Source organism: Leptinotarsa decemlineata, unplaced genomic scaffold (genome assembly GCF_025532065.1).
Source record: "Leptinotarsa decemlineata unplaced genomic scaffold, Ldec_3_MD MMD2_tig00000157_RagTag_RagTag, whole genome shotgun sequence".
Taxonomy (NCBI): domain Eukaryota; kingdom Metazoa; phylum Arthropoda; class Insecta; order Coleoptera; family Chrysomelidae; genus Leptinotarsa; species Leptinotarsa decemlineata.
Genome location: NW_027412543.1, coordinates 1,609,298 through 1,631,515, shown reverse-complemented (window position 1 = coordinate 1,631,515; position 22,218 = coordinate 1,609,298). Strand labels below are relative to the sequence as shown.

Here is a 22,218-nt window from a genome sequence, read left to right as displayed (position 1 = left end):
ACTTTTGTGATTATTATCGAGGTGTTTTCAATATAATGAAATCATGGTTACGTGAGAATAAAACTAATTTAACTTTGGAAGAGATTATAGATGCATGTCGGATGATTTGGGGATTAATTTTCGTTTATCGTCGTGTGGACTCAAGCCTATTTTCACCTGCTTGATACTGAAAACGTTGTGAGCGTATGATCGAATAGTGAACTGCTCACATATTTTTTCTTTAAAATTTCTGAGACAATCGATATAATCTTTGAAATCAATTTTATTTCTGACTACATTATATCGAATCCCCTTTGATTTTTTGAAAACTTTTCCACCCTGCACTTTGTAGGTGTACATTTTGGAACGTAACCCCGCAAAGTGCGTGATGATTTTACCATTTGCTTCATCTTTCATTAACCCAGGAATTTTTTTATTCACAAGTGGAGAGAATCGCCTGGCAACATGGCGAATAAAGACAATGTTGTTAAAGAACTCGATAAATTAACAAAAATTAAGCTGATAGAGATAATAATAACAAAAAAAATACCATTAGATGTGAATTTAAGTGAAAATGTTCGAAAAGTTGTGGAAGGAGACGGAAATTTCGACCCACTCAACGAGAACAGTGATTCAGCAAATATTGATTGTCAAATAACCTCAAAGATTTCATCAATAAAGGGTGAGTTGAAATCCGCCCTATTTGAGATCGATTGTTTGAAGAGAGTGAATGCTGAGCAAGAAAGATCAATTCAGAACCAACAAATTACCATTTTTACACAAAAGTCGCTCATTGAGGAGATAAAATGTAATAACGTAGATTCATCAAATTGCAATGTTGCCGGCTCATCGTCTTCAACCAATAATCATAGTAAATCACCTAGTAGATCAGTTAATCATAACATTGATATTAATACCACCACAAAATCTAGATCTTACGTCAGCGCTTTGAAAAGGTCAGATCCGCAATCCTCGCATCAACATCCAACTTTGATAACTCCACAGCAAGTGGAGCAAAGCGTTACTAACGCACAGAGGACTGTTTTATCTGGCTTCATTGAGAATATTCAAGATTCGACTAAATCACACTCAAATAAGGAATGGCAGGAGGTGACCTACAAAAATCGCAAACCTAAAGTTTTGATTGGCAAGAAGGATGACTCTGGAGTAGGAATCAGGGCGATCCCCAAATTAGTAGACCTACACGTATACAGGTTACATCCTGACACTACATCATTGCAAATGACAAATCTCTTGAAGCCTACTTTTCCTGAGGTAAAAGTTGAGAAATTAGAATCCAAAAACTCGAACATCTATGCATCCTTTAAAGTAACCATTCTGCAAGAATGGTTACTTTAAAGGATGCATAGACGTTTTTTATTCCACAAGAACAGGAATCGGCAGACAGCAGATTGACATTCCAGCCGTCAATTCTATTCATCAACATTCAAACATTGAACAATGCTAAAATAAGTGAACTGGAATTGTTTTTGAATGATTTTAAGAATATAAAGCTAATATGTATGAATGAAACATGTGCTACAAGGAGCTCTATTTCAAATTTGAAAATACGTGATTTTCACTTAGTAAGTGCTTTTTGCCGAACTAACACTAAAGGGGGAGGTGTCGGCATTTGGTGTAGTCAGAGCTTCGTCGTTGAGGCGATTGATATGAGTGAGTTCTGTATAGAGGGTAGTTGCGAAGTGTGTGCCATATCATTTAAAAATAAGAAGAACCAAATGTACAACATCATTTGTTGTTATAGACCTCCAAGTGCAAAATACGAAGAACTTGAAACTCAATTAGTTAGAATTATGGATAAGTATTATAAACCTGCTGTTAAATTTATCATTTGTGGTGACTTCAATTTAGATTAATTAAAATTAGGAAATAACTATGTGAACTTTTCTAATGCTTTGCTTCAGTATAACTTCCGTAACTCAGTTTTTTGGCCAACCAGAGTGACGGACACAACAATCTCTTCTATTGATCATATATACTTGAATTTTCCGAATAAGGGATCTACATGTGTACTCGATTTTCCATTTTCAGACCATAGAATGATCTTGTCTGACATCGATTTTGGCATCACAGAGTCCCAAGTTGTAAAGTCCTTTTATGGTCGTTCATATAACGAACAGGCACGACAGGCTTTCAGACTCGATCTTCAGCAAGAGGATTGGTCGCAATTGTACAATATTATTGACTGTAATTCTGCATTTAATTATTTCCACGACATATTTCTTCACCACTCCAATATAGAATTTCCTTTATTGCTGCATTTCAAAAAACATAAAACTAGAGACTGGGTGACCCCAGAGGTGAAATGCTCTAGCTTGAGATTGAGGGAATACTTCAACCTTCAAAAAATGTATCCGGAACTTAAAAAATCATATTCGACTATGAAAAAGATGCACAAATTGCTCGTAAAAAACACCAAAAAACAATTCTATCAAGCTAGAATTGAGTCTAGTAGTAATTTATCAAAAGAAACATGGAAAATGGTATCTGAATTACAAGGTTCAATATTTAACAATATGTCAAATTTTGAAATCACTACGTCTAGTGGTGTTGTAACTAAAGACCCCAACATTATTGCAAACGAATTCAATTCTTTTTTTATAGAAACTCCTCGGAAATTGGTCGAAGATTTAGACGTGACAACGTATAATACTGGCTCTCTGGTGAATGAATCATCCTCAAGATTTCACTTATACCCGTTTAGTGAGAGTGAATTTTTTGAACTAATGATGAAGAAGCTGAATAATAAAAAGTCGTCAGGGAACGATCACGTTCCGGCATTCATGCTCAAAAATACGCTGGACATATTAGTAAAACCTCTTGTTTTTCTTATCAATTTAAGTTTTTGTTCTGGTGTAAACAGTTGATGAATAACTACAGACCCGTAACAGTAACATCAGTTTTTTCAAAATTTTTAAGCACTGTTTTCTAAATAGATTTTTAAGATATCTTGACAGAAATAACATTACTTCGGATACGCAGCATGGGTTTCGAAGTGGAAAATCCACTAATACCGCGATTCAATCCATATATGACAATTTAGCTGATAGCATAGATGCTGGCGAGTTCCCTGTTGGGATTTTTTGCGATCTCAGCAGGGCATTTGACTGCGTCAATCCTCAGGTACTATCAAGAAAGTTACATGAGCTGGGTTTTGGGGAAATTTGGAATAATTGGATCGATTCATTTATGTTTGGCAGAAGCCAATATGTAACCATCACCAATGTAATTAATGGTAAAAAAAGAATAATTAACTCTCAACGGATACCTCTATCACTCGGAGTACCACAAGGTTCAGTCTTGGGACCTGTACTATTCCGAGTATATATAGATAAAATTGACGAATCTGTTCCTGATGCAAAGTGTGTGAAATTTGCTGATAACGTTGCCACGATTGTAACAGGCTCCGACCAAACAAGTATACAACGAAAATGCGAGCAAACAATGAAATCATTGAACTGGTGGTTTTCCAGTAATTCGCTTGTTTTCAATCCAAATAAAACAGTAATTATTCAATTTTGTAATTATCAAAAAATTCTTGACCCACTATATATTGATGTGAATAATCAGCTGCTTCCATTGTCAAAAAGTACTAAGTTTTTGGGTGTTGAAATTGACAAAAATCTTAATTTTAAAGTACATTGTGATGGCCTTATACCAAAATTGCATTCTTCAGCATTCAAGCTACGAAATCTTAGCTATATTCTCAGTCTAGATCAACTAAAAATTATATACTATGCTGAAGTGGAGTCGAGATTGCGCTATGGTGTACGTTTCTGGGGTTGGTCAACCAACGCAGGTAAAGTTTTTTTGGCTCAAAAAAACATCATCAGAAGTATCACTCGTATAAGTTACATGGAGTCCTGAGAACTTTTTTCAAGAAATTACAAATACTGACTTTACCCTGCTTGTACATAATGGAAATTTGTGTCTACGTTTTTCAAAATAAAAGTCAATTTCCTTTAATAGGCTCTACTCATACAATTAACACTAGGCCAAAAAAAATATATCAAGTTCCTCTAGCTCGAGGGCGGATTGCTCTTAAAGGTCCTAATGTTGCAGGTCCTCGTTTGTTCAATATTTTACCAACTGAAATAAAAGAAAGCAAAACATTGGAGATGTTCAAAACAAAGATTAAAAATTTTTTAGTTCTGAATGCGTATTACAGTGTTGATGATTATTTAACGTAAGTGTATGTGTGGTGTGTGCATGCGTTTTCGTGTGTGCTTCTAGTTTTAGTGTAGTAGTTTATAATTTTAGCTTTACTGACTATTCCTAATACAATTACTTATGAAATTGTCGAACAGGAAAATAAAGGATTTGATTTGATTGATTTGATTTGAAACTTATTATCGGGCGAATAATCGGAAGTATCAAATTTTGATAGGTTATTTTTGATGAGTTCTGAATAGACATCTTCACACGTTATTTCGTAGATGAAGCTATCTGTATCTGTATACATTAACTTGCAATTTTCTATACCTAGAGTGGGCACCATGAAATCGTAATGGAAATCAAACATGCATGTTTTTGAAATATCTAAAATTGCCATTCCGATGTACAGAGGTTTATTGAAAACAAGTTCAGTCTTTTTCAATTCAATAGCCACCAAGTCTGTATCGAAAACGGTTCGACTCTGAAATCGAGAGCTCGCAATTAAATTTTTGGCGACATAACGACCGTTCCAGGAACTCACAAGTTTGACCACCCTGTGTAATCGAATGTTTTCCATCGTTTTCTCAAAAATAGCATTTACCATTAGTTTATATAAATTTTTGCCAAAAGAACTGGTGGCTGCAGCCCTTAGACGAGTATTCAACTCGATGTAGGGACGCAGCCATGCAGATTGTTTGAATTTCAAAACCCGATGAATTTTGGTTAGAATCAAACTGTTTTTCAATGCTTGTTTCAAGTTGCGATAATGCGAAATATATTTGTCTTTATGATACAGGGTACCCACTAATTTTGTTTGTTTGGAATTTGGTGGTGCTTGATGCTCTGGACAAAACGGAAAATCTTTATGTGAATTATGTAATCTCTCAGGGTATTCCAAATCAACTTCCAATATGTAGCCTTCTGAAACATTGTCAGGAATTTCAGTTACATCTTTGTCAAAATTTTCCACCCACTGAAAACCGTCGTAAGGTAAAATATCCGACATTGCCCAACCATATAAATTATTGACGTCTAAATATAAAAGATATTTTGAAGGTTTTTCGGGATTGTATGCTTCCATATATTTATTATTTGCTTCAGAATATCTATTTGAACAAACCGATATCCCGCCCCTTATCCCCTTTTCTACAAACATAATCATGTCAATGTCTTTTAGAATTTGTAATTTACACTTCGTATACTTCAACATGGCATCCCACGTGTACCCAGGCATACTATAATACCATGCGGGGTCCAACCCATAAGTTTCCATGCTTTTTTGACGAAAATTTTCAAAAACGTCTGCCAGTAATAAAATATCTGTTTTCAAATATAGGACCGCATACGATCCCAAATTTGTAATTTCGAATAATTCCCTAACATTTTGTGCGTGAGCATATTTCTCTTCTGTTATGTTTTCATCATTTAATTTATTATAGAATTCTTCTCATGATGGTAAATCGGTGATGTTCAATTTTTCCATGATATCTATATAATCATACGGAAATACTCCCTTCCTGGTGAGTAGAGCAAATTTCTCATCATCTAAATGACTAAATTCTTTGTTTTTTTAATTTCCAAATCATTTTGATCCAATGTGGATACTAATTCATCCAACGATGTTCCCATGAATCGAAAAGAATCTATAAATCGAAATTTAATTTTAGTTTCAGCATCCTTCTGTGTGAAGAAAATGTATTTTTCTTTATTTGAGGGAAGTATGCCTTTTTTTGCGATATCTCTGATAATGAAGTGACTGTCGTATCCTGAAAGATTATGAAAAGTAATGGGTACCACGAATAATTTTCGAAAGTTGACATTACAGGGGGCTTGGTGGGCAAAACCGCGGAACGCCCCCGTATAATGATTGTGATAGTACACAATAACATCTTTGGGGGCGAACGGTTTTTCGCAAATATGACAAGTCATTGCAGCACCGATATTATTCAAAGGCACTGTCATCGGCTCAATATTCTCAATTTTAGATTCAACAAATTTTACAATATCAGACAACTCATCGGCAAACCATTTCATACAGTCTTCACCTCGATAGCTTTTGAAATGAGAGAGACTGTCGTCATAGGAACACTTGAAGTAGTAGCGTGCACTGAAAGGTATATGTTTTTGGTATTTTGTAGTTTTGTTAGATATGCTTTCGTTACATTTTTTCAACAGTGACTCGAAATCAGCAAAAATTATAAACGGGCATTTTTGTTTATAAACATAATTTCGAAATTCCACATAATCGTATGTAGGAAATGAAATTTTACAATCATTCACTTTTTCGCACAAAACAGTATGATCATTTAATTTTTGCTGACTTGAAAAATAATTTAGGCATCTATCACAAAAGAATTTTTTGTCTTTCTTTTCATTCAATTGGTTACTTAATAATCCAGACATGTCTTTGATCCAACAATAATGGAATTTAATTTCCGTCTCGTCATCGTCATTAATGGGTGAAGCCTCATAATCGTTCAATTTTGGAAAATATTTGTCTTGAATCAATAACAAATTAACATGTCTGTCTCGTTTTGTTGTCGTGAGTCTGGCAGGTACTACTACAAAAAATGATTTTTCCTTTGCTTGATTCAATTCCAATGTGTAAACATTAACAGAAATATTATTAAGTTTTTCAAATTTGGAAATTTGATGTAAATCCATTGGAGTATTTAGCCCTGTAGTATTCAAAACTGTAGAATAGTGTGGATATTTTGACACTCTTTGTGGATTTTTTGCTACAGGACACAAGGCGCTAATAATACTCCAAAAGAAGCATATTTCGTCATTGTTTTGTACATTAATGCATGCCTTCTTCCTTGCGATTTCTTGTGGCAATGGAATGAAAGAAGAACCGTTACCAATGACATATTTAATAATTGCTACTTCCAACAAAAGAATTTTACTCAAAGCCCACCCCGACAATTGTTCTTCAAATTCGCTTAATTTATTCAATATAACATTCACCACATTTTCATTGTACCAAGCAGTCAAGTCCGTACCTGAATCGATAACTTTATTCGGTGTACTGAAATATTTACGATTAATAATTTCCCCATCATTCGATTTCTTAATAAAATCCCCTGAAAATGTAAAATTGACTTTGAGACATGACATTTGTTTCAAAATTTTGAAAATCTCACGTTTGAATATTGAGAAAGCATCGCCTAGAAACTTTTTAGGATCTTTATGAGTTAAATTGATGATTACCCCCGTTGTTACTCTACGATTGAAAACATTGTTAACAGTTTGCCACTTTACCCTGGAGCTTCGTCGCTTCAAACCCGAGCCTGTATGTTTATTATTCATCATTTTGACAATCACTTTGAAGCGTTTCAATTCCCCAATTTTTGTAATTATTTTCTTTTTTTCTCCTACCGAAAATTTAATTTTTTTCATAGCTAAAACGCATTTCCTTATATGTTTATTAATGAATTGTATAGCTTGTTTGGCAATATACTCTGAATAATTATCTCTAATGACTAAAAGGTGATTATCAATTACCGACTTGGTTTTTGGAAAATCGACCATTTGGATTTCATTTATTGACATGACTCACCGATATTTTGTTCACAAATGAAATTCTAGGTGTTATGAGTCGGTTTTGGAAGCTGCAGAGAATTGAATTTCGTTCTGTGGACACTGTTGAGATGGTTCTGGAAGCTGCTGTGATTTGAAACTCGATGTGGAAAAGGTTGCTAAGACGATTTTGGATGTAGTTGTTGAGATGAATCTGAAGTTATACTGCACACGTTGATGTAGTGTTCTGAAATAAATGCAATCTTCCATAGAAACATACACCAGAGAAAAATAAAATTCAAGAGTGGGGGTAATGTTTTTCATGGAGTGATTGTGAAAAATGAGCGAGCTACACTTATAATTGGAAAAATCAAGTGTCATTCAAAGTAACGAATTTAAAACACATATTCTGCAAGTACTAAACACATAAAAAATATTGAAAACACTTCTTTATGCGGATCATATCTATGAATGAAAAAAAATTTGAGTCGAACAAAAAATATAGTATACAACCACAAACTCTATACATATATTGGACAGAGGAAAAAAAACAGTACTAACCTTAATTTCGTACAATTTCAAATGAAACAACACGACAGCGTATTTTCTGAATGCTTCTCACGATGTTGGCTGTCAATTTCTTCTGCGGCGTCTCTACAGGTGAATCTGCTATTTTGTTATTTGGTTTCCTCTCCACGACTGAAATTGAATTTCAGGAAATCCACCTGCGAGAAACCAAAAATAAAAAAACAATGTTTCAAATTATACGAACACTCTCTCAATAAACGACAACATGAATGAAAGTTATTCGTAACTCACTATGCGTTTTATTCAACTAGAAAGCTGCTCACAAAATGAGCTTCTGTTTACTACATTATAAATGTGTATATAGACAAGATATGGCATTGTCAAAGGCAAATAGATAAAATCCAAAAAAACTCTTATTCAGCTTGGATGATTCTCGAGTAAAATTCATAATTACGTTTCCCAGTTATGAGGCTGCCATCTAATAAAACATCAAAACAAATTGTGCGGTACAATAATTACTGTAAGAGGTAGTATTCGAGAAAAATGAATGTCAGCAATTACCGGTTCTTATCTTTTATTCATTATTAAAGATTGAGAAGAAATATCAGTAATTGTTATTCCTTATCTTCTGATGTATGTAGGATAAAAATAGTTGCCCAGGGTTGGCTTAAGGAATACGTAAATACCGCTGAACCGTTTTTTATTACAAAATAATTGGAAAAAACGTTAACCGTCAAAAAGTATGTTTAGAAAAACACTCAAGTATATTAATCTGAGAAAAATTTTGGAAAATTGATGATAATTCAACAACAACTCTCACCACCTTTGAATTACATTAATTTTTAATATTTTTTTTTTGTGAAAAAGTCAAAAACGTTTAAAAAATTTTGCAATAAAACTTCATAAAGTGAACATGAAAAACACTTACTTTCAGATAAAATCGTTACACTTGTCACTAGTATCACTGATACAACTAACTCATCATTTCACCTCGCAGGAGGTATTTATAGGAAAATAAGTGATGACATATTTCAAAATCAAACAAAGAGCCTTTGTTCCGTCGCTTTGGGAACTGCATATCTCTGGGTGCTGATTCGGCATTGACAGTGATCAATGTCACCTTGGATAAGAATAGGAAAATAGGTGATGACTTATTATGCAATCAAACGAAGAGCCTTTGTTTCGTCACTTTCAGCCACGTGTCTGGCTTTATCGATAAGTGATAGCGATAATTCTGCATACCTATATTATATATATATTTTTACCAACTTGAAATGAAACAACATTTACTCAATAAAAATATTCATTTTTTTTATTAAATTTCATAATTGTTGTACAACTCTAATCCAAATTTTTTCTCTAGCCTTGTTGCGTATTCTGGAACAAATTCAACAGTTTTTTTTTTAATGACAAAGATCTTGAAATATCTTTTTCAATTCACATTTGAATGGTGTATTCTTTGGAATTGCGCCTGCGCAAATACCCTCATTGACTCATGTCGAACGAATCAATTTCCATTGGTTACAATAGCCTTCATGCATATTTCCTTGAAATTTCACCCACATTCGGTACGTTCACATATTGAACAGAAATTATTGTAGTCGGAAGTACAAAATTTGTTTTTCAGCATCGTTGACGACATATTCTACACTCTGAGGCTGGAACTCCTTGTCTTGAATGTGTAAATTATTCAACTGCTTGAGAACCATTTTCTTCTTCTCATATAATTGAATATCATTACTCATTTGTTGGACACGTCTCTCAAATTCCTCTACTTTACGTCTGTATTCTCTAAATGTCATTATAATACTGATTTTTGTTTACCAACGACGTACGGAACATCGTTTTCCTTCGAAACTATGCAAAACAACGTATATTGAAATGTCATTGTCGAATACTTCGCTCCCCCATCATCCATAGATATTCTAATAAGTCCGCTCACTCTCAGCAGCGACCCAAATCATCACCCTCCGTCCTCGCGCGTCCCTTGCCTGGCCGTTCGGTCGTCAGTGCCCGTCTGACGGGGGAGCCAGTTCAACAGAGTGTCTCCGATTGAACAGTTCGCATCGTTCCGGCCAGTTATACTTAGTGCGTAAAATAAACATTTTATTGGAACTTTTATTCTTGTAGTTATTTGAACATTTTTTATTGTTGTGATGACTTCTCACCGTACCTTTTGCAGTGTGGATTCTTGTGATAGTTTACGTGAAAATATTTCATTTTTTCGATTCCCCAAAGATGCCACAAGGTAATAAATTCATCAAATACATAATGTCAGTTATAGGTCAAAAATGTTTCGGTACTTCGCTCTCCCATTGCCCTCACATTGAGTCCACAACGCTTAACCTCTCGACACTTTTGAATCTCCTCTGTCTCCTGATGATGCTAACTTGGTCAACAAAGATACGAGACGTAGTGCCCTTTTGGCATGTTGGAATACTAGACTTCTGTTGAACCGACATGTTTTTTCTTAAATGGTATATTTTGACGCACCCTGTACACTTCGCCGTCATGTTTGTTTTCAATGATGTATTTTGAGACACCCCGTATACAATGACGGATCGCAGGTTGTCGTGTCCTTCTTCAACCAATAGATAGTTCAGCTAGTGACTCAACGCTACATTACTCCATAAACATTGATTTATTGTACAACTGGCAACACCTGTTTGAAGGTGATTGACAATGTTTCGTGATTAATTTCACTAGTTCGGACTTCCATTGTCTACTATATAAAATGATTTGAAATCCCTGAAACAAGTAAAAAAGAATAATTAAAAAAAAATAGTTGAAAATAACAATTATATTAAGCAACAATAAACCTGAAATGCAATGATAGTGAAATAACCTACAAGTAAAAATATAATAATTGAATAAAAAAAAATTATAGGAATGCAAAAAGAAAATAATAAAAATAAAAAAGTGTAGAGATTCCAAGTCACGTTAGTTCACGACGTTTCGATTGTTGGTATCTACAATCGTCTTCGGGTGATGACAGGTTTATTGTTGCTTAATATAATTGTTATTTTCAACTATTCTTTTTTAATTATTCTTTTTTACTTGTTTCAGGGATTTCAAATCATTTTATATAGTAGACAATTGAAGTCCGAACTAGTGAAATGGCAACACCTGGTTGCACTAGCAACCGGTAAATCTCGATACCATCTCCATCTCTCTTTGCATCGATTACGTCACATGCGTCTCTCGCTCTTACACACACATACACATCTATACATGAAATATTAATATTTCCCAAATCTGAGTATATTTTCCTATATTCAATATGATAATGACGATTACATTCTACGGAAATCAAAAATAAAAATGCTGTCAAGTATAATGAGGCCCAGTTGTACAATCGTGGTTCAAAGGAAGTTCAAGTCTAAACCAAGTTTATGTAATTTTATCTGTTGTACAATTGCAGTTCAAGTTTGAACCTAGTTCCGGATTACCAAAATATGTAGGTTCACTTGAGCTATCATATTTCTAGGCTTAAACTCGGTTCTAGCATTTTATAACCTCACAATTTTCATTGAATAAAATATTTTGTGCACTGTACTGAAAATACTATTGATTAATGGCAGGAATTGATCATTTTCTTAACTTGGAAGAGTTAACAGATGACGAGGATTTTGTGGATGTGGTGGAAATGTTAGGAAATGTGAGAAGGAAACATCCTCACTTCCAGGAGAGAAAAAACTACTTTGATATTCTAACTGATGATGAATTTATTCAAAGGTTTAGGTTATCGAAACAAGTATCAAGATTCGTGATTGAAAGAATTCGAGAACAAATTATGTCACCAACTGATAGGTATAGTTAACTTTTTTTTACTATTATTGGTTTGTTATTTCATACCAATACACATATTTAAGCTTAGCAATATATATTGAAATTTTCTTTTTTCTTTTTCAGAAACCATGCTGTAACACCAGAGCAAATGGTATTAGTTACACTGAGATATTTTGCTACAGGTAACTTCTTGCAAACAGTTGGGGACTTTATTGGTTTGGATAAAGGAACTGCAAGTAGAATAGTTTCGAAAGTTTCCAGATCTATTGCACATATGTATGGAGAATATATAAAAATGCCAGTTACTGAGGCAGAATGTAGAAATATTTCCCAAAAATTCTACAATATAGCCAAATTTCCTAAATGTATTGGTGCAGTAGATTGCACTCACATAAAAATATTATCTCCAGGTCGTGATAACGCGGAAGTCTATAGAAATAGAAAAGGATTTTTTTCTTTCAATGTCCAAGCAATATGTGATGCAGACTGCAAGTTCCAAGATGTAATATGTCGTTGGTCAGGTTCCAGTCATGACTCTCATATATTTGCCAGCTCAAATATTAGGGCAAAGTTTGAAAACAATGAGTTTCATGATTATGTTCTGGTTGGAGATAGTGGGTATGGAATAAAACAGTATATGATAACACCTCTTGGAAATCCACAAATCAGAGCCGAACAACTTTTCAATGAATCTCAAATCAGAACCAGAAATTGCATAGAAAGGAAATTTGGGCAGTGGAAAAGGAGGTTTCCGATACTAGTTTTTGGTATACGATTGTCATTGAGAAAGGTTGAAGCAGTTGTTATTGCTACAGCAGTTTTGGAAAACATTTGCAAGCTTTTTGATGAACCTCTACCACCTATTAATGAGGAAGAAGAAGCTGCCATAGATTTTGTCAATGATGTGGATAACCATATCAATATCAATGATATGAATAATCTTAACAATGTAGTGAGGCATTAATTGATTAATGACTATTTCAGTAATTTGTAAAATAAATCCAAATATAAGGCCTATATCGTTTTCTATTTCCTCCTTCTTAGTACATTGTTAAGCAACAAATAAAACACTGGATAGGATTAATTCACAAACATTTATTTTACCATTTTTCCAAATAAATACAAAGAATGAACATAGAAAACTATCCTGTTACTTTGAAAAATTATAATTTTTTAGGCATCTCATAATTTTGCGACTTTTTCAAAAGAAGAAAATGTTTTTCTAATAACAAAATCTCTTTTTTTAAATTGTTTTGCTCCCTAATACCCTCCAGAGTTACCTCCAGTTCTTTTCTGGAGTTGTCAATCCTGGCTTCTGTCTCCTTTCTCATCATTTCAATTTCAGCTTCTGATTTATCTTTCATTATTTTCAATTTCAAATTGTGTTCTTTCTCCATCTGAGAAATTTTGATTTGCTCTAAACTGGATTTGGCTTCTGCCCAGTGACTTACTTTACTACAAAGTGTTTCATACTTATTCCTTTTTCGCTTATTCCCAGACTCGCCTGAAAGTAAAATTGAAACGTTATTTTTCGGTCACTAGGTTTTATTTTACTAAATATTATCTAACCATGTTAAAGTAGTCGACAAAAATTGATTATTGCAAGAATCGAATAATCATTTTCCATTCGAATTATCCCGTCACTAAATTCTATATGTACCATTGTACAAAACATTGATGGTAGTTCAAAACAATACCATCGAGATATACCAACAACATGGAACATTTGGATGGCAAAAAAACATCGACATCGTACTTGAAACATCGGCTATTGATGCTCATCTCAAAAAAGTACATGTTTACCTACCTGAAATAAGAACCTTAGATTTTGGGGTCCTTAAGTTGTCGGGAGTAGATTTGGACCAGTCCATTTTAGCCTTTGTTTCTCCTTTCATCTGATCCATTCTCTTTGTTTCATGTTGTGTATTCTCCAATTGTCCTTGAAAAAAAGTAATTTTCTGGTAAACGATATTTCTAAATGTGGCATTAAGTATACCTTATTCATTTCATTAAAATAATTGTGTAGTATCTTACCTTGAATGGCATATTCTTCCTCCGTAAAATCATTATTTGGTATCACCTCAGGTATTCCAAAAGAGATATCATTATCCTCACATTCAATTGTTATAAATTCTAAAAACAAAGGAAATCAAAGTTATCCTAGCGACATATTGCTATTTCAGTCAGAAAGTCTTGAATGAAATTTGAATGAATGAATAAAACACAATTCTCTGTTAAAGATGGTAATAACTAACCTGTTCCTGAAATAGATGCATCACCTCCAAACTCAGATTGCAGTCCTTCAACTCTACTGCCCAAAATATCCCTTACAAGTATGTCAACATCATTGACTTTAATTGGTTTATTCGGTGGGCCTCCTCCAGTAGACATTACATGACATTTTGCATCTGCTATTTTTCTTTTACTCCTTTTTTTAATGTTTTCATATTTTTTCCTTAACGTGTTCCAATCTCTGAAGACCTCACCACTGTGAGGTGGTGGAACACAATTCTCTGTTAAAGATGGTAATAACTAACCTGTTCCTGAAATAGATGCATCACCTCCAAACTCAGATTGCAGTCCTTCAACTCTACTGCCCAAAATATCCCTTACAAGTATGTCAACATCATTGACTTCAATTGGTTTATTCGGTGGGCCTCCTCCAGTAGACATTACATGACATTTTGCATCTGCTATTTTTCTTTTACTCCTTTTTTTAATGTTTTCATATTTTTTCCTTAACGTGTTCCAATCTCTGAAGACCTCACCACTGTGACTGTTGAACTGTACTTCAATTTTTTCCCAACATTCACGCTTTTGTTTATTATTGTTACTGTCTGTTTTTTTATTTTCAATAATTCCCTTATATTTTGTAACAATACTAAGCAAAACTGCTTCTTCTTTTGAATTGAAGTTTGTTGCTCTTTGGTGTTTGCTTTCTGAAGATGTTTCCATTGTCTACTATAAAAATTCATATAAGTAAGAATATGACCCACGAAAATATAAAATATTTTTCATCTGACACTGATTGCTTACCTCGGAAGTCAGGAGTCTAACAATATTGTAAAATTTCTGATAAGAAATTCTTCCAAATAGTTTATCACCGTTCACTCCACAGAATAATGAAAAACTTGTTATTTGCTATTAGTATTACTCAAAAATTACACAACTGTTTTGTGTCAAAAACGTGGTTATGAGAAAATTTCAACGCATGAATTGAAAATACGCATGCGCCAATAATACCAACCTATGGTTTTATTCCGTGAACTTGGTTTCGAAGAACTTAGCTCAAATATTGTATGAACAACAAAATACGTTTTTGAGCCGAGTTCATTTTTGAACCTGGTTCATGTGAACCTCGGCTTAAACCACGATTGTACAACTGGGCCTGAATGAGTCAATTTCGGTCCCGACAAAACTAACGCTATAAATACCCAACATTCGCAGTTAACTTCAATATCTTACAATGGTGTAGAGGCTAAGGACAATGTCTACGGCGCGGCGCGAATATATATATATATATATATATATATATATATATATATATATATATATATATATATATATATATATATATATATATATAAGGGTTTGAAGCTTTATATCTTTTATTGATTATCTGCGAGCGCTTTCGACAGTTGGTAGTACTGTCATCTTCTAGGCACTCCTCAATCTGAACTTGTCATCCTGTCGTTTGCCTCTTTATACGGTCAGAGCGTCTCAACTCAGGTATTTCAGGTACTATAGGTAAATTTGTCTGTATTTGTACTGCATCAGGTACTCTTCTTAGTGTTAGATCTTCTCTAGGAATGTGTATGGTTTTGTTTTATATATGGCTTTATAATTGAGCAGCGATGATATATTTTCTGTAACAGCACTTTAATGAAAATACTCTACTGACTTTTGTGAAATATTTTTGTACAAACTATATATATTATAACTAAAGGATCGTCGATATAGAGTGGTTCGATGGGGCGGCGGAGAAAGTAACCCTTTAAACCTCAAATTTAGTGTGTACATCGCTACGAAATCTTATTTTGTTATACAAATATGATGGACATTTGTCAATCAATATTTTATAAAAGAGGGTAGCCAAGTGTAAAACACGTGTATTTTCCATAGTCAACCAATTGGTTTCTTTAAGTTTATATGAAATTTTGTCATATTTTCTGATACCATATACAATATATACCTAAGACATGATTTTTGAACTCTCTCTATTCTCAAAATATCTTTTTCATCCAGGCATGAACCATACACAACATCACAATATGCAAAATGACTCAACACAAGAGCAATTGTTAATTTTATTTTCAAACTTATTGATAATAAATGACGATGAGGATAAAGCATTCTCAAACTCATGTAACTTCTTTGAACACATTTTGTGACATGTTTTGTAAACCTTAAATTCACGATTAGTACCAAAAACAAGCAGATTAGTTTTGTTTGACATAATTTTTAGGGTTTTATGTTTTGTATTGTGTACAAAACGCAATAGATAAGCAACCACACATTTAAGTTCACGAAAAGAACTGAAACGTTCAACTAATGGAAACCCTATCAATGAAACGTAACAAGTAACGGGATTATTTGCTACGGCTTTGAGTTCAGGGATAGTAACTTTAGATAATGCGCCTTTTGGCCATTCGTCTTTGTCCTGTGATAACCAAGAGGGGCCGTTAGGCCATATGGAACTAGTAATAAATCCAGAAGGTAATTTTCCGCGTGATACTAGATCTGCGGGATTGTCTTTAGAGAATAGATGTCGCCAATGACAGATTTTGGCAAGTTTTTGTATATCAGCTACACTATTGGCTATAAAGGTTTTAAGCGGTACGGAGCAGTTTGCACCCAATGTATTGCGATCGTGGAGTCGGACCACAAATAAATGTCAGTGACGTCTAATAGAAGAGATTTCTTGACCATGATAAGTGAATTGGAAAGTAATACTGCACTGCATAGCTCTGAGCGAGGCAAGCTAACTGGGCTCACAGGAGCCACTCTTGATTTGGAGCATATTAGTTGTTTGTGCACAACTCCGTTTGAATCTGTTGAGCGTAAGTATAGGCAAGCTCCATAGGCCTTGGTTTATAATTTAGTTATTGAAGATGGTTCAAATGCTGGAGAATGGTATATTAGGGATATAAAACCCTATTTTGGTTCTAACTCTGAAGTATCAGTAGGGTAATATTTTGTTACTGATCTCCTATTTCAACCTATGTTGGATTTGTTAGGTTTCCTACAGATATATTACTAGTATTTTTCATTCTTGATGAAGGAACTCAGTGCACGATGTTTCTCATTCTGAGAGTACTATCAGTTTTTGTTTCTGATTGGTTTGTATGTGTTTTTAATATAATGGTTCTCTTGAAGAAAATTGTATCTAGTTTTTGTGTAGTCATTTCAAGTTAAGGCAGACATATTTGATTGAAACTTTTTCCCGACTCATGACAAATTCTGATTTAGACTTCCCGATATTACTTATTCTTACAGGATGTGTGGTACGCAGAGCTACCGTAGCCAAACCTTCAATGAATAGCACTTCGTGTTGTATAAAATATCCCTTTGGTGGTCTATTTTATTTTTTTGGGAGAGGGGTTGTGTAGCGTTCATAAAAACCTACTGTACTCTTCATTTAATTTTTATTCCGCCGAAGGTAATTATAATTGATTTTAAAAAAAGTTTCCTGAGGTGTAAGTAATCCAATTCACACCTTTTGCCTCGCAAAAATTTTCACTTCTCAATACACATATGATAATTAGTTTCTGGTACAGATTGATAAGTTTTTCTTTCCAATAGGACCGATTCACTCGGATCCCTTCGAAATAGATTTTCTATTTTCTTCAAACCGAAAGTCAGGAATGAGGTGTTGCCAAAATTATTTGGGTGAATTCCTCATAATAGATTTGCGCTGTAGGTGATCCTTGATCATGAGAACGGCAAAGAGTTGTGGCATTTTTTGGAAAAGGGAGTGATGAACGAGAATCTCAAGAAGGGATTTGTTCAATGGTGAGCCGTGTGGTCAATTTTCAAGAATTGAACGATATCGTTTCGGATATAGTTTCATATATAGATTTTGAGAGTTCCACGAAAGATTGCACTTCCTGAGTATTCTACTGGGACACTACCACTTTTCCAGAACGAGCGACGCCATTTCCTTGATGATGATTTTTTTGGTCAACGGACCCTTCGATTAAGGAGGTATGAAAATTCATTTCGATCCTTTCATTTGCATATGAGATTCACCTTTTAGTGATTCGAACTTTTGAATGAATTTTCATTATGGAAATTGTTTTTTCAGGGTTTTAGTATTGGAGACTTTTTAGAATAGTGTTTCTGCAGAAGAGCTTCTACAGAACTTGTTTGGAATCATTAAAGAGGGAAGAACAAGGACTTCTATCTCTGATTGCCTCACGAAATATATTTTCAGTCAATTCACTGAATGATGGAATTTTCATTCATCAAGTTCGATAAATGTGATTATCCATGTCCCCACGATAGTCAAAGTCCATTTTGAAATTAGAAAAGTACGTGCTCCAAGTCTGTCCCGTTTCTGGTCGAAGAAAACTGCAGCTACAGCTCGACGATAAACTAACAGGCAAATATTATACTTACACTTGACTAATTTTTCGGAAAATAACTATTTTTTGCATTAGAAATACTGTTTTATTAACATGATACAATTATTGAATTTTGAGTTGATCCATTCATAATGTAAACCTGAACTGGGTATATTCTGGTGAGGTAATTTTCAACACCATTCCTATTGATTATTTTTTTATGACATGAATCTTATAAGTAATACTTTTCCTGATATTTCTACCTGGACTATCCTTAGGTAAATGAAAGCGTACTTTTACCTACGATCATTATTGAGTTATTACAATTTGTTTTACACATGATCAAATAGCAAATTTGAGGCACATTCAGATTTTGATTTCTATCTTTATTCAATTCACCGGTCAGTATTTTGTGAATGTCAAGTATCTTCAGAATATCTGATTTTTTATAGTTTCATTTCATTCCCGTGCCTTGAAGAACTGAATTTGATTAGATTTGGTTTCACAGTCGACCATATCAATGATCATTCATTTTATTGACTGTGTGGCGCTCAACTCAGATATCTATAAAACAAAATATTCAATTGCTGAGATTTGAGAATACAAAAAAGTGTTTTTGAACGAAATCCATAGTGCATACCTACGAAGAGCTGCCGTACGCATTGCCCCTATCTTCCTACTGAATCTATTATAATTTTTGTATTACATGAAAAATAGGGTAACAACATTTGAATCAATCAAAGAATTTTTGTTGACTATCCCAAAATTCAAAAAAATGTTTCGTGTGGAGAATTTGAAGACGATTCGAACGGATTTCATAACAAATTTCGAAATTTTAATTTTTTCTTAAATAGACATCATTCAACTATTTCAACAATTATTAGAGAAATATACGGAATTTCTCATCAATATCAATTCCATTCAATAGATATTCTAATCAATTATGTTATTACTTTCTTATATGTCCTTTCGGCAACATTACTTTGCGACAGAATGATGGCTTTAGCAATAGTCAAATTCTGAATGTTTAATTTACTGACAGTTGCTTTCTCATAAATTTTAATTTCCATTTCATCTCGGAATTCTAACCATCATTGATATTTACATGTGTGAAACGATGACACAATTCAGTACCTCTCTGACAGGTAGTAAATAAAAGGGATTATTTGAAAGTTCTCTCAGGGATTAGTTAAATGAAAGTTATCTTTGTTCACCATTATATTGAGCAATGTGAACATTTTCACTCTGTATGTCTCAGGAAATTGAATACCTATTGCAGAAAGCTCTCTCAATAAACTATTATTGTGACACATTCAGAATTAGAAATATTGAAGCCAGAACCCCAATATTAGCTTTGACATTTTCAACGATAGGTGACTTTTCGATTATAAAATTATTTTTAACTCTCCATCACAAAAGAAAATATAACTAACTTCAGATATATTTTAGATAATAATGTATTTTTGACAACCTCAAAATAATTTATATTGTATAGATATCGTCGTATTTGTAGCCTATATCCGATAAGCCATATAGATACATAACTTACCTATTGAAACTAGATAAAATAAAACATTATATAATGTCGTTGTATATGAGTTTTATAATCATTCTGATAATATCAAATGAACATTGTCATTTCTAGAACTGGCCAAATGAGAAATCTTTACATTCTATAAGTGAATTTTAAATTTCATGTACCGGCTTTCTGATCTCAATTACCAAGATATCATTATATTTACATGGTTCAATTAAAATGTTACCTATCTTATTAACGACATACAATGAATTCGATATGCGGACGGACGACTATTTCAGAAAATGGGTATTTAAATTCTATGATATCCATCTGAGCATATCACATAGTTGGTGCTAAGCGACAGTTAGGCTTTGAATAGCATAAAAACGTTTCTGTTCAGTATATCTAATAACGAATGACTACGAGAAACACCATTCATTTTTGAACTGCTTGTGGACTAGTTTCTAGTATTTGATATAGTTTTCATTCTGAGAATCGCACAATCTTTCAATGGAGAATAACAATGAAAACATTCTAGTTAATTTGGAAAATTACGTTATCTTTGAGAATGGGTTCGCAACAAGTTCGGATGCAGTTGCATTTCTGAACAGTGATCCTTCTACTGGTTCTTTACTTTCTGAAGACTTGAACCTGTCAAACCAAGACAGGCAATCGGCTGCAGTAAAAAACGATATTTCAGCGAAGGAACTCGAACAGTATATGGAACAGGGAGCGAAATATACTGATGAAGCGATGTCAACGTCGGAGATTGTGTTTGAAAAAACCCAAGGGAGTCATCAACCGGGGATCGATTTCCGTATAAGCCAAACACCATCACAATTGCTACATCTGGAGCCTTCAAATGATTTCAATGCTTCATCTCCTATGACATTGCGAGAATTTACCAGTATATCCATTACTAAGGAGGGACAGATATTCTATAATTGTCTTGATTGTGAAAGACATTTTGCCTCTCTAGGTTTTTTGAAACGGCATTATAATTCTGCAATTCATAAAAATATGGTTTTGAAGAATAGTGTCAACTCACATCAGACGACAAATAGCAACGGAGCAGCAAAGCACTCACATCTTAATGGAGATATGCGGGGAATATCATCTTCCATTGGAGATTCGAGTGGATCGCAAAGGGATATGCAGCTGACTCACCAGCGAGGCTTCGGCCTTGAAACAACTGGAAATAGACTCGAAGGGGACAGCGCTTCTGGAACGTGTAAATATGAATGCGATCAATGTAACATGTATTTCTCTAAGCAATGTTACCTCAGACAGCATAGAAAATCGATACATGATGGTGACAAACCCTTCAGGTGTGTTAAGTGCGGCAAAAGATTCAGCAGTGAGGAGGTCTTGCAGAAACATTTCGAAAGGCACTGGAGAGACAAACCCTTCAAATGTGTGCATTGTTTTAAAACGTTCAATTACAAATGGGATCTTACACGACACATGTATCATCATACAGATACCAAACCGCACTATTGCCCCATTTGCGGTAAAGGTTACAGTAGAGGGGACCATATGAGAAGACATACTTTGACGCATGGAAAATAATTTCAAGATATCGCACCCTGAGAATGAAAGTGATTGATTTCGAAAGATTCAGTTTGTGGTAACCGGGCAAGGAAGTCTTCAAAAAATTGTAGTATTGAATACATCTCAACATAACTCTTCTGTGTTCCGACGCATTAGATCAATTCTAAGCAGATTTATAGATTAGTCTTTTGAGTGCACCGTGACCAAGTAACTTTGTATTTGTAATATTTTCAATATATATTGATATTAAATGTGATGTAGTTTCAAATTAAGTCACTATTGCAAAATTATTTTTGAACTTTTCCAAATTTTTCATGAGTTACGTCTGTTTATGACGCAAAAGATTCAGCAGTGAGGAGGTCTTGCAGAAACATTTCGAAAGGCACTGGGGAGACAAACCCTTCAAATGTGTGCATTGTTATGAAACGTTCAATTACAAATGCGATGTCACCCGGCACATGTATCATCATACAGATACCAAACCGCAATATTGCCCCATTTGCAGTAAAGGTTACAGTAGAAGGGACCATGTGAGAAGACATACTTTGACGCATGAAAAACAATTTCAAGAAATCGCACCCTAAGAATGAAAGT

At 34.0% G+C, this 22,218-nt stretch overlaps 1 protein-coding gene across 1 annotated transcript in view; it reads right to left on the bottom strand.

Moving 5' to 3' along the window:
- Window positions 1–3,946: 3,946 nt before the first annotated feature.
- LOC141481322 (uncharacterized) overlaps window positions 3,947–22,218 on the bottom strand; it is a 228,584-nt gene continuing 210,312 nt past the window's right edge. The window contains exon 2 of the mRNA XM_074172721.1: window positions 3,947–4,089. Coding sequence (XP_074028822.1) covers window positions 4,010–4,089 — 80 coding nt within the window. The 3' untranslated portion in view covers window positions 3,947–4,009. The remainder of the gene's footprint in view (window positions 4,090–22,218) is intronic.